This window comes from Eriocheir sinensis, unplaced genomic scaffold (genome assembly GCF_024679095.1).
Source record: "Eriocheir sinensis breed Jianghai 21 unplaced genomic scaffold, ASM2467909v1 Scaffold688, whole genome shotgun sequence".
Classification (NCBI taxonomy): Eukaryota; Metazoa; Arthropoda; class Malacostraca; order Decapoda; family Varunidae; genus Eriocheir; species Eriocheir sinensis.
In genome coordinates this window covers 160,001-172,353 of record NW_026112040.1, presented here as the reverse complement: position 1 = coordinate 172,353, position 12,353 = coordinate 160,001, and the positions used below count along the sequence as shown (strand labels likewise).

General features: G+C 44.8%; 1 protein-coding gene across 1 annotated transcript in view; it reads right to left on the bottom strand.

Moving 5' to 3' along the window:
- LOC126993846 (ankyrin-1-like) overlaps positions 1-12,353 on the bottom strand; it is a 118,542-nt gene that overhangs the window by 38,081 nt on the left and 68,108 nt on the right. The window contains exons 4-5 of the mRNA XM_050852989.1: positions 11,100-11,515; positions 10,827-10,940 (exon numbers count right to left, since the gene is read on the bottom strand). Coding sequence (XP_050708946.1) covers positions 10,827-10,940; positions 11,100-11,515 — 530 coding nt within the window. The remainder of the gene's footprint in view (positions 1-10,826; positions 10,941-11,099; positions 11,516-12,353) is intronic.

Genomic DNA, 12,353 nt, shown 5'->3' with positions numbered 1-12,353 from the left:
TTCTTTTTTTCACTTGCTTTTTGTATTTATTCTTTTCACACTTTTAATCTCAAGATTTGCTACTTGCCGGATCATAAAGTTTTATAATTGCTTAATTTTCCTGCTAATAGTTTTGTTGTTTGCTTTTCATGTCCATTACTCTACTTGCACAGATCTTGTTGTTTTTTGTTTCGCACTTGAAGATTATGTTTTCACACACTTGTACAGCCTTTACTTTCTTTGCTCTTTTATTCCACAGTCTTTTCACATAGTTTTTCCAGTCCTCTATCTGGTTGTTGTTGAGTGCTGTGAGTGCCAGTATGCTGCCAAGTTTGGTGTCAGTGTCTGCGTCAGGAAGTTGAATGGATAAAGTAGTGTCGTTTCTGATGTCATAATTCTCTGGACATTCTAAAGAAAATGTTGCAAAGTCTCACTTTCATGTCCACAACACGGGCATTCCTCAGGCTTGTTTTGAAACTTATTCCTCCAATTTAAATTTAATGTGTTTGTTCTTCCTCTGACTAGTATCCTGCTGCCTTCTGTGTTATCCATCCAACTTTCCTCAGACACATTTTTCTTAAGCTTGGCATATACTGTTAGAGTTGTTTTTGTTGGTTTTCTGTTACCCATGCCTGGGAATCCCATTTTATGATGCGCTCTACTATATCATTCTTTTTAATGTTCTTTAATCCTTCAAGTGTTACATTACCTTCCCTCATATATTTCTTTAATGTTCTAATCCAGCTACTCTTTCCTTTCTCATATTCAAAGTGAAAAATTTCTCTGCATAGCTCATTTCCTCCTTCTTCCAGCAGATTTTTAGCATATAGTAGTTTAATTTTCATATCTCTTGCTGTGCAGGATGTTGCACCCACCTCGCCTCTCAAAGCTGTGCTAGCTGTGTAAGTTGGTGTCTGCAGTATTGCTCTGTGCACTGAGTTTTCTATTTGTTGTAATTTTTGAAGGTCTTCTTTGTTGTACTCTACGTTTTCTGCCGCATAAAGTATTACTGACAGTCCTAGTCCTTTCCAATAGTTTTTCCCAATTATGAGTCGGTTACAACATCTGGATGTAATACTGTACGTCATGTTTGCGAGTTGGTTTGCCTTGTTTAATCTTTCCTTCTCATATTCTGAATAGCAGTTTCTTTTGTTTGATATTTTTACTCCAAGGTAGGTTACGTTATCTCCTACTTGTATGCCTTCAATATTTTCTGGCTGTTCTTTATCATTCAATAGGATTATTTTGCTTTTCTCCTTATTTATCTGCAGCCCATATTCTTCTGCCACTCTCTGTACCTCCCTTATACTACAACATGCCTCTGCCTCTGAGTGGGCTAAAATTAAGCCATCATCTGCATAGTATAAGATGGGGATGTTAAATTTATTGCTCTTAAAGCCAAAGTTACTTTGTTGGAGATGTTTTATTATTTGGTATGTGATAAGGAGGAACAGGAGAGTAGATCCATTACACCCCTGCTTAATTGCATCCGTAATACTGATTGATATTTACCTTTCGCCATTAATTATTAGGTTAGTTTTGTCACCTGTATAAATATTTGCAATTATATTTATCAGCTTAGGGTGTATATTATTTAACATTAGTGCCTTAATGAGACTTGCTCTGTCCACTAAACCAAAGGCTTTCTTGTAGTCTAGTGAGATGACAAATAATTTCTTTTTCATTTCAAAACTTTCTTGTATGCAATGTTTCAGTATGTAAAGATTGTCATTTATGCCTCCCTTCTCTGTAAATCCCGCTTGCATTTCATTACTGTTTCCGGACTCATGTATGTGTTACTCTATTTTTTCTCTTATTACACACACACACAGAGAGAGAGAGAGAGAGAGAGAGAGAGAGAGAGAGAGAGAGAGAGAGAGAGAGAGAGAGAGAGAGAGAGAGAGAGAGAGAGAGAGAGAGAGAGAGAGAGAATGATGATAACATACACAGACAACACGCAGTACATAGGCCAACTTATCCATCTGTTGCTGTTACGAAAAAAGAAAAAAAAACATTACCTAACAACCTCCCTCCCTCCCATTATCTTACCTCAAGCCTGCTCTTTATAGGGGACGAATCTGTTTCTCTCTACTGAGGCTTCGTTCTTGCCGTGATAGTTTGTGACAGTCCAAGTAATCAACTGACTCCCTCCTCTTTTTCAGGTCTGCTTATTGCTGATATTTCCCGTCACGGCCCAGCCACTCAACACAACACCCGCACACTAAGACATCCAACCTGAACTGACTCCCTTTATGCTAAGGCAGTGCTCTGATTGGTCCAAGACAGTGACTTTCAAAATAGCGCCTTCTGATTGGACGAGCCTATTATCATTGCCAGAGTCGCCATCGAACAATTTTGTCAGTGGATTTCTTATTGGTTTATTACAAACAGATCAGGCACATTATTAAAGCTGTGTGTACTCGCTCTTTTATTTGTAATTTATGTAACCTGATATATCAAAGTGCTAATTTATTGGTTCTCATTGTTACATTTTCGTCTGGTTTGGAGGTGCGGTACGAGAGTTTGCATGACCACCAACAACAGCAGTCAGCAGCAAAACACGGTGCAAAGAAAACGACTCCCGCGGCAGTGACTTGGAATGAAGAACCTTGCCCATGACCGTAATTTTGGCAAATTGTTTTTTGTGGGCTAAGGGCAGCATAGGTTCATGAGTTGGGTGGGGAGGGTGGCGAACGAAGCGAGCATGGGGGAAATCGCGTGGTCTCCGTTCGTGGTAAGAAAATCCCAGAATGTAAGGGTTTTCCCTACATGGAGGACATTCTTCATCCCCCCAAATTCAAAAGCTACATGATTGCGACGAATTTCGTGTTCCCACCAAAACCCCTGCACCTGCTTTGGGTGAGAGGGGGGAGAATGGGCAAGCACTAGAATAATATCGTGTAATTGATGACCTTGTCTACGGGTGTACTATTATTAACTCATATGGAGGAGGAAAATTTGAAGGTTTCATAATTACGATTCATAATATACACTGCGGCTCCAGCAGCACTGCTTTTCTGTCAAGTTTGGAGAAATTGGCTCTTCTCGAATTCCGGCTGCCGACCTCTGCCCTAGATGAACTATATAATTGCAGTGTAATAAAACAGGCAAGCAACTGGCTCCCGCTCCTGGAGGCTGCGCGCGCAGCCAGCCGAGTCGCCCCGCCCTCCTCGAGGGTTGAGCCACTCCCATTGGCTCCCGTTCCTCCCAGCCCAGCCGAGTCGCCCCGCCCTCCACGAGGGTTGAGCCGCTCCCATTGGCTCCCGTTCCTCCCAGCCCAGCCGAGTCGCCCCGCCCTCCTCGAGTGTTGAGCCACTCCCATTGCCTCCCGTTCCTCCCAGCCCAGCCGAGTCGCCCCACCCTCCTCGAGGGTTGAGCCACTCCCATTGGCTCCCGTTCCTCCCAGCCGAGTCGCCCCGCCCTCCTCGAGGGTCTCACACAGACGGCACTGCGATCGCCATCAAGCACAATCAAAATTTTAAATTACTAGATGACTTCATTTCTGACGCCCTCGCGGTGGAGATCACCACTCTCACGGGCAAGGTCATCATCTTCGTATCTTCAGGAGACAGATCCCTGTGTACATGATAGCCGATCCCAACGCCAACCACCCGATACTAGGCTACACGCATACCAACACCAAAGGAAGACAAATACAACACCTGATTAATCAACGAACCATTCACACATAGGCCCACACTTCCCCACATACATAGCTCACAGCACAGCCACAACACCGGATATCATCCTCACAAACAACAACACTTATCACAATATCAGCATTACTCAAGGCCCCATCACCATGAGCGACCACATCCCTGTCATCCTTACCATGTCTACCACTCCCATCCAAATCCCCACACGCCCCAAACCCAACTTCAACCAGGCCAACTAGGATCAATTTCTCACAAATATCGCTGAAAAACTCAGGGATTCTCCCGTCAACCCGCAGCCTCGATTGACTACATCGACACGTATCTTCAAGAATGGTACAACACAGTTGTGACCGCAGTCAAAAACAACATTCCAACAACACGCCACAAAACTCTAACACACTCTCACTTGAGTCACACGACACGCACCCTAATAGCACAGCACAAAGCCATACAGCATGAGGCCAACACCAACGGCTGGACTTATCCTCTCTATAGACGCCACAAACAGCTCCAACTCACGCTACAACAACACTTGCAGAGCGACAGCCGCGCCCACTGGGGCGAGGTCATTGCGGAGACAGACTCACTATACCATGACCCAGCCACCTTCTGGCGTAAGACAAAACAACTAATGGGAACCGACACGACGAACCCCACAACTTCTTCTCCCCCACACGCGACAAAGTGTACGACAACAACGAGAAGGAGACGCTGCACAGAAATCACTGGCAAGACGTTTTCAGTGACGCGGACGAAGACTGGGACGACGAAGAGACAGAGACTGACGTACGCGAGTTTCTCGCCAATAACCTCCATAGACTTTCCCCTCACGTCAATGCAGACCCCAGCAGACTAATTCTGACAACTACTTCCTCACTTTTGAAATTACATCCGAACACATCCTTTCCATAATCAAAGGCATGAAAAAGACATGCCCAGGACAAAGTGGCATAAATAAAACCATCTTAAGACACCTCCCCCTTGAGGCCATTGCATACTTAAACAAAGACTCTCAATGCCGCCCTTTCAGCAGGCTACTTCCCCGACAAGTTCAAGAAGGCCCACTCTCCTCCTCCTCCTCCTCCTCTCCCTCTTTCTCCTCGTCCTCCGCCTCCTCGCTCGTCCCTCCCTCCAACACCTGTCCCTTACCTTCCCTTTTCCCCTCTTCCTCCTCCCTCTCCTCGTCCGTTCCTCCCTCCACCACCTCACCCTCCCTTTCTCCTACTCCTTCTTCCTCTTCCTCCTCCTCCTCCTCCTCCTCCACCTCCACATCCTTTCCACCTTCCACCTCTTCCACAATTTCTCCTCGTTCTTCACAGCAGGTCCCTCCCCTCCCTTCCCGCTCTCCCCTCCCCCTTCACCCACCCCTCCTGGCCCCTCTTCCAGCCGTCGGGTTCTTGTTGTTGGTGATAGTCAGGTTCGTTATGTTGACAGGTATTTTTGCTCCAAGGATAAGAACAGGACGAGGGTGGGTTTCCCAGGGGCAGGGGTGGGCCATATATCAGACAGGATTGAGGCGTGTATGGCAAGCGAGGGATCGAACCCCATTGTCTTTCTCAGCTGTGGCGGAAACGACGTTTCTCGTGTGCCAAGCGAGGACCTTCTCAGGCGTTTTAGAGAATTGTTAGGCAGGATACGTGACGCTGGTGGGTCGCCAGTAGTGTGTGGCGTCCTGCCAAGGAGGGACGTTGGCGATGGATGGCTGTCCAGGGCGATAGCAGTGAACAGCAGACTTGCTGAGCACTGCGGGAGCAATGGGTGGCTGTTCGTCGACAATTGGGACCTCTTCTTTGGCAACGACGCCCTCTACGCCCGTGACGGGATACACTTGACGTTCAAGGGTGTTGAGGCTCTCTCAGACTCCCTTGAGCGAGCACTTGGTACCCTGAGGGATTTTTTTGTGTAGGCGAGGGGGGGAGGAGTAATGGGAGCAATGGGAGGAGTAATGGGAGGGGACATCTAACTCATAATATAACCAGGCAGCTTAGAAGTAATTCTTGGGGAGTAACAGAGGACGGGCTAAGAATCTTCTATACTAACAGCAGGAGCCTCAGAAACAAGATAGACTTACTAAGGGGTGAAGCTTGTTCAGAAAATTTTGACATAATAGCGATCACTGAGACATGGATAGACACTGCTAATAGAAATTTTAGATCGGAATTTGAAATAACGGATTATCAGACGTTTCACAAAGACAGAAGGGGCAGAAAGGGAGGTGGAGTTGCGCTATATGTTAAAGACTCACTTAAATGTTTAGTTAACAATTCAGTCAAAACTAACATGGATTCAGAATCAGTTTGGGTGGACGTTTACAAAGGGAAAGAAAAACTAACTCTAGGAGTTCTGTACAGGCCACCCAACCTTAACAGGCAGGACACGAGTATATTACTACAGGAGATTGGCAGGGCGAGTATGAGTAGAAATGTCTGCGTAATGGGGGACTTTAATTATAGGAATATAGACTGGGAAGACCTAGTGGGTGACCTGGAAGCCGAGGACTTTCTTGAAGTTATACAAGATATTTTCCTTAAGCAGGTAGTTACTGAGCCTACCAGAGGAGATAACATATTAGACTTAGTCCTAACCAATAATGGGAACTTGCTACGTGAGTTGGAGGTGGGCGGAGAGTTAGGAAATAGTGACCACAGAACGGTTCGTTTTAGCTTAGACTGGGCGGTAACCCGCGAACCAAACCCAGTGTTAGTGCCAGATTTCAGAAGAGCAAATTACGAGGGGCTTCGAAGACATCTTGAAGGGGTAAACTGGGATAATCTAGGGATTCATGAGGGCCAGACCTGCGGATTGGAGAGCCAGGAGAACCAGGTAGAAATGTCTTACAATAATTTAGTTAGAGTAATAGTAGAGGGGCAAGGACAGCATATACCACAGCGAACACTTAGAAAAGAAAACAATGATCCTAAGTGGATGACTCGTGGACTAAAACACGAGATTGGGTTAAAGAAGGGAATTTATCAGAAAATAAAGAATGGGAAAACACATCTCATGGGCCGGTACGTCGAACTGTCTAGATTAGTTAAGAAAAACACCAGGATAGCAAAAAGGAGCTATGAGATCAAAGTAGCAAATGAGGCGAAAAGTAATCCTTAAGGGCTTCTTTCAGATGTATAGAACAAAAACACGGGAGAAAATTGGACCGCTGAAAACAAACACAGGGGAGCTAGTAGAAAATTCCGAAAATATGAGCACTTTGTTGAACGACTACTTCCTTTCAGTATTCACACAGGAGGATCGAACGACTATACCGGAAAGAGTTCAGGTGTACGAGGGCGGGGATGGCGATAAATTGAGGGATATAATCATTACCAGGCAAGTAGTTCAGGATGAGATAGATAAGCTTAAGAAGAACAAGTCGCCAGGTCCTGACGGGATATTTCCGAGGGTATTAAAGGAATTAGGTGATGTACTCAGTGACCCACTAACCGACATTTTTAAGTTGTCGGTAAATACTGGCTATGTTCCGAGCCTATGGAAAGTAGCTAATGTGACGCCGATTTTTAAAAAGGGGGACAGGTCAGTTGCTTCAAACTATCGCCCAATTAGCTTTACATCGGTTATAGGCAAGATGCTGGAGTCCATAATAGCCAGGAACATTCGGGAGCATTTAGAGAAACATAGCTTAATTCACGACTCGCAGCATGGGTTTACAAAAGGTAGGTCATGCCTAACCAATCTCTTGTCCTTCTACAATAAAATATTTGAGGCGGTTGACAGAGATGAAAATTATGATGTAATCTATCTTGATTTTAGTAAAGCGTTTGACAAAGTTCCTCACCAACGACTGTTGCTTAAATTACAGGCTCACGGAGTAGAGGGTAAAGTTTTGAACTGGGTCAAGGCGTGGCTTAGCAATAGGAAGCAAATAGTGCAAATCAATGGTAAAAGATCTGACTGGGGATGTGTTACGAGTGGGGTCCCACAAGCTTCGGTATTAGGTCCATTTTTGTTTATTATTTATATCAATGACTTAGATACAGGAATTAGTAGTGATGTTAGTAAATTTGCAGATGATACCAAGATCGGTAGAGTAATTGAGTCGGATCAGGACGCTAGTATTCTCCAAGGTGAACTCAACAGATTATATAACTGGGCGGATAAATGGCAGATGGAGTTCAATGTAGGGAAGTGCAGTATTCTGAGTGTAGGTAGGAACAACCCCTCACATAACTATTGCTTAAATGACACTCTCATAAGCAGGTCTGGGTGCGAGAGTGATTTAGGGGTCTTAGTGAGCTCTGATCGCCGTCCAAGGGCACAATGCATTCAAGCTAGAAATCGAGCTAATAGGGTACCGGGATTTATTTCAAGGAGCATAAGCAACAGAAGCCCCGAAGTCTTCCTCAAACTATATTTAGCATTAGTTAGACCTCATCTTGACTATGCGGATCAGTTCTGGTCACCTTACTATAGAATGGATATCAAAATGTTAGAATCGGTGCAGAGGAGGATGACTAAGATGATTCAGGGGTTGAGAAACTTGCCATACGAGGAAAGACTCAAGCAGTTAAACTTGCATTCTCTAGAAAGGTGAAGGGTGCGTGGAGACATGATCGAGGTTTATAAATGGATGAAGGGCTTTAATAAGGGAGACATTCATAAGGTTTTGTTGGTAAGAGAACCGGGTAGGACACGAAGTAACGGGTTTAAACTGGATAAATTCAGATTCAACAGGGACATAGGCAAAAATTGGTTTACTAACAGGGTGGTGGATGAGTGGAATAGGCTTAGCAGTCATGTGGTGAGTGCCAATACAATTGTCACATTCAAAAATAGACTAGATAAATTCATGGACAGCGATATTAGGTGGGGCTAGATACACGGGAGCTTAGGGTCAAAGGAGCTGCCTTGTACAGGCCTACCGGCCTCTTGTAGACTCCTGCGTTCTTATGTTCTTATGTTCTTAAGGCCACGTTGAAACTAATACCAAAAGTTGGTAAAAACCCTCACTACCCCGCTAACTACAGGCCAATATCCCCCTTTGAAGAGCCGGGGAAGATATTTGAGTGAATTCTTGACCACCGACTCAGGACATTCCTTGAAGACTCCAACATCGACAAAGACTTATAGTATGGGTTCCGCCCAGGCAGGGGAACCACGCACGTCCTCGCTCTCGTGACCAAGACTGTCGCCCAACAGAAAGCTGACGGGGGACAGTGCCATCTCGTCCTGAGAGACATCACCTAAGCCTTCGACAAAGTCTGGCACCTAGGGATGAAGTAAAAAATCTTACACTTCGGACTTCCTATCATTCTAGAAAAGCTCTTATGCGACTTTCTAGATGATAGGTCGGCGAGAATAAGACTTGAAAACTACCTAGATGACAGCTTTGACCTGAGCTGCGGTGTCCCTCAGGGCAGTGTGCTCTCCCCAACGCTATTCACTATACACCAGAGATACCCCTCCCCCACTCAGAGGCACCAACATCTCATACGCCGACGAAATGATTTTTTTTCTACAACAAAGGAGGCAGCTCAAGGGCACACAAAAAAAGAAAACAATAAAAAAAAAGCACGCTACTCGCTGCTCCCAAAAAAGAATCAAAAGAGGTCGACGAAAGAAAGGTCAATTTCGGGAGGAGAGGTGTCCTGATACCCTCCTTTTGAAAGAGTTCAAGTCGTAGGCAGGAGGAAATACAGATGAAGGAAGATTGTTCCAGAGTTTACCAGCGTGAGGGATGAAAGAGTGAAGATGCTGGTTAACTCTTGCATAAGGGGTTTGGACAGTATAGGGATGAGCATGAGTAGAAAGTCGTGTGCAGCGGGGCCGCGGGAGGGGGGGTGGCATGCAGTTAGCAAGTTCAGAAGAGCAGTCAGCGTGGAAATATCGATAGAAGATAGAAAGAGAGGCTACATCGCGGCGGAATTTAAGGGGTAGAAGACTATCAGTAGGAGGAGAAGAGCTGATGAGACGAAGAGCCTTACCCTCCACTCTGTCCAGAAGAGCTGTGCGAGTGGAGCCTCCCCACACGTGAGATAATTACTATAATCATGTCTAGAATAGAGTCCAGTATGCCAGTACGTCAAAACTATACGGATTTAAGCTGATGCCCATGCACAAACATAAAAACCCACCTTGTAAAAACACTTATCCTGCCTATCCTTGATTACCCTCCCATTCCCACACACACATTCAGTAACACTCAACTCGCTAAGCTCCAGAGGGTCCAGAACACAGCCTTACGTTTTGCCACCAACCAATACCACCATTACGCCATGACCACAGAGCAAATCCACATAGCAACAAACACTCTCCCTCTCAACATACGAATACACAAAAAAGCCACAAAAATATGGCAAAGACTTTCCCTGCTCAACAAACACCACTTCAACACCCTCACTGATAACGCAAACAACATACTCAGGTACAACAGAGACCTCCCAAGCAGCCTTGCCGCAATAAACTCCCTGCCTGCACCGCTACTCCACTGAATCTGAGCCACCCCAAGGAAGCAACTCCAGAATCACGGCATCCACACTCGGCTAACTACCTATACGCAAACACCACCATTATTACTATTTTTATTATTATTATTATTATTATTATTATTATTATTATTATTATTATTATTATTATTATTATCATTATTTTTATTATTATTATTATTATTATTATTATTATTATTATTATTATTATTATTATTATTATTATTATTATTATTATTATTATTATTATTATTATTATTGTTATTAGCATTATTATTAGCATTATTATGATTATTATTATCATTATTTTTTCATTATTATTATTATCATTATTATTATTGTTATTATTATTATTATTATTATTATTATTATTATTATTATTATTATTATTATTATTATTATTATTATTATTATCATTATTTGCATTATTATCATTATTATTATTATTATTATTATTATTATTATTATTATTATTATTATTATTATTATTATTATTATTATTATTATTATTATTATTATTATTATTATTATTATTATTATTATTATTATTATTATTATTATTATTATTATTATTATTATTATTATTATTATTATTATTATTATTATTATTATTATTATTATTATTATTATTATTATTATTATTATTATTATTATTTTTATTATTATTATCATCATCATAAGTACTGCAATCATCACCGGTAATCATGTTGTTTATCTTGCTGTCTATTGTAGCTATGTTAACACTCCTTACCTTCTTGTTCAAGCGGTCTATTAGCCATTCCCTGAAGCCAAGCAGTTTCCTCACGTCCTCTGGCCGCAGCGTGTCGTCACCTGCTGCAGCGTTTACCCCGGCACTGGACGTGACCTGCAACGACAGGCGCCACTGACTTTACCACCAATTGAGACTGGCAGCCATGCTCTCCATGTGGAGAGAGAGAGAGAGAGAGAGAGAGGAGGTACACTGACAGGCATAGTGTAGAGACAGACAGATCGATAGCGATGCTAACAGCGTGCCAAAACTCACCTCAGGATTCAGGCTGTAGGCGGCGTCCCCGTGCACCGCGCCGCTTCTCCTCGCCAGCCACCTCGCTGCTAAGTCTTTACCCTGCCTCTTAGCCAAGTCCAGCGGCGTGAGGTCATCACCGGCCCCCGTACTGGGCGCCGTGTCCTTATCCAGCAGGTACCTGACCACGTCCAGACGCCCTGCCTTAACAGCCCAGTGCAGGGGTGTCAGGCCATCGCCGTCCATTGCGTAAAGAGGCCAGCCAGCCCCCTCCAGGGCCTTCAGCACAGCCTCGTGGCCACCAAAGCTGGCGAGGTGCACCGGGGTGTGTCCGTCGGCGGCCTGCAGCAGCTCGGGGGTGGGCGGCGTGACCGGGATGAGGGTAGACACACACTCAGCTTTACCATCTACTGCAGCACAGTGTAGGGCCGTCCATCCTGTGTGTGGGAAGGGGAAGAGACGGACAGTTTTCAGTGTTCGGCAGTGACCATTACGTCACCAGACAGTGCCCTAGTGCCGCCGTGTGACACACTGCACGGCAGCCACAACGGAGGCTGTTGTGAATACTGCTGATCCTGGATACGGGAGGCAGAGAGGCCTGTTGTTGCGACAATAACGAGTGTGGCGGGAGGAGAGGGAGAGGGAGGAGGCAAGAGAAGGAGGGGAGAGGAAGGAAGGGGGGAAGATAATTTAATGACAGCGGAAGTGAGTGAGAGGAAAGAGTGGAGGGATGGAGGTGAGGGGGATGACGGAGGGAAGGGAGTGTAGGTAGAGTTATGAGAGGTGGGAGGGGAAGCCTACGGGGGAGGCGAGGGATAGGGAGGAGGGGAGGGAAGGGAGAATAGGGACTGCAGGGAGAAGAGGGAAGGGAAGGATATGGAGGGGAGTGAGAGGAGAAGAGGGAGAGGAAGGAGAAGGAGGGGAGGGAGAGGAAGGAGAAGGAAAGGAGGGAGAGGAAGGAGAAGTAGGGGAGGGAGAATAAGGAGAAGGAGGGGAGGGAGAGGAAGGAGGGGAGGGAGAGGAAGGAGAAGGAGGGGAGGGATAGGAAGGAGAAGGGGGGGAGGGAGAGGAAGGAGAAGGAGGGGAGGGAGAGGAAGGATAAATAAAGGAGGGAGAGGATGTATATCTAGAGGAGTGAGAGGAGAGGAGTGAGGGGAAGGAGGAGTGCAGGAAAGGAAGACACAAAAATCATCACCTCAACCACTATACAATAAACACCACCAAAACCACCCCTTCTCTCAAAACACACGTACTACAACATACGACATGGTAATA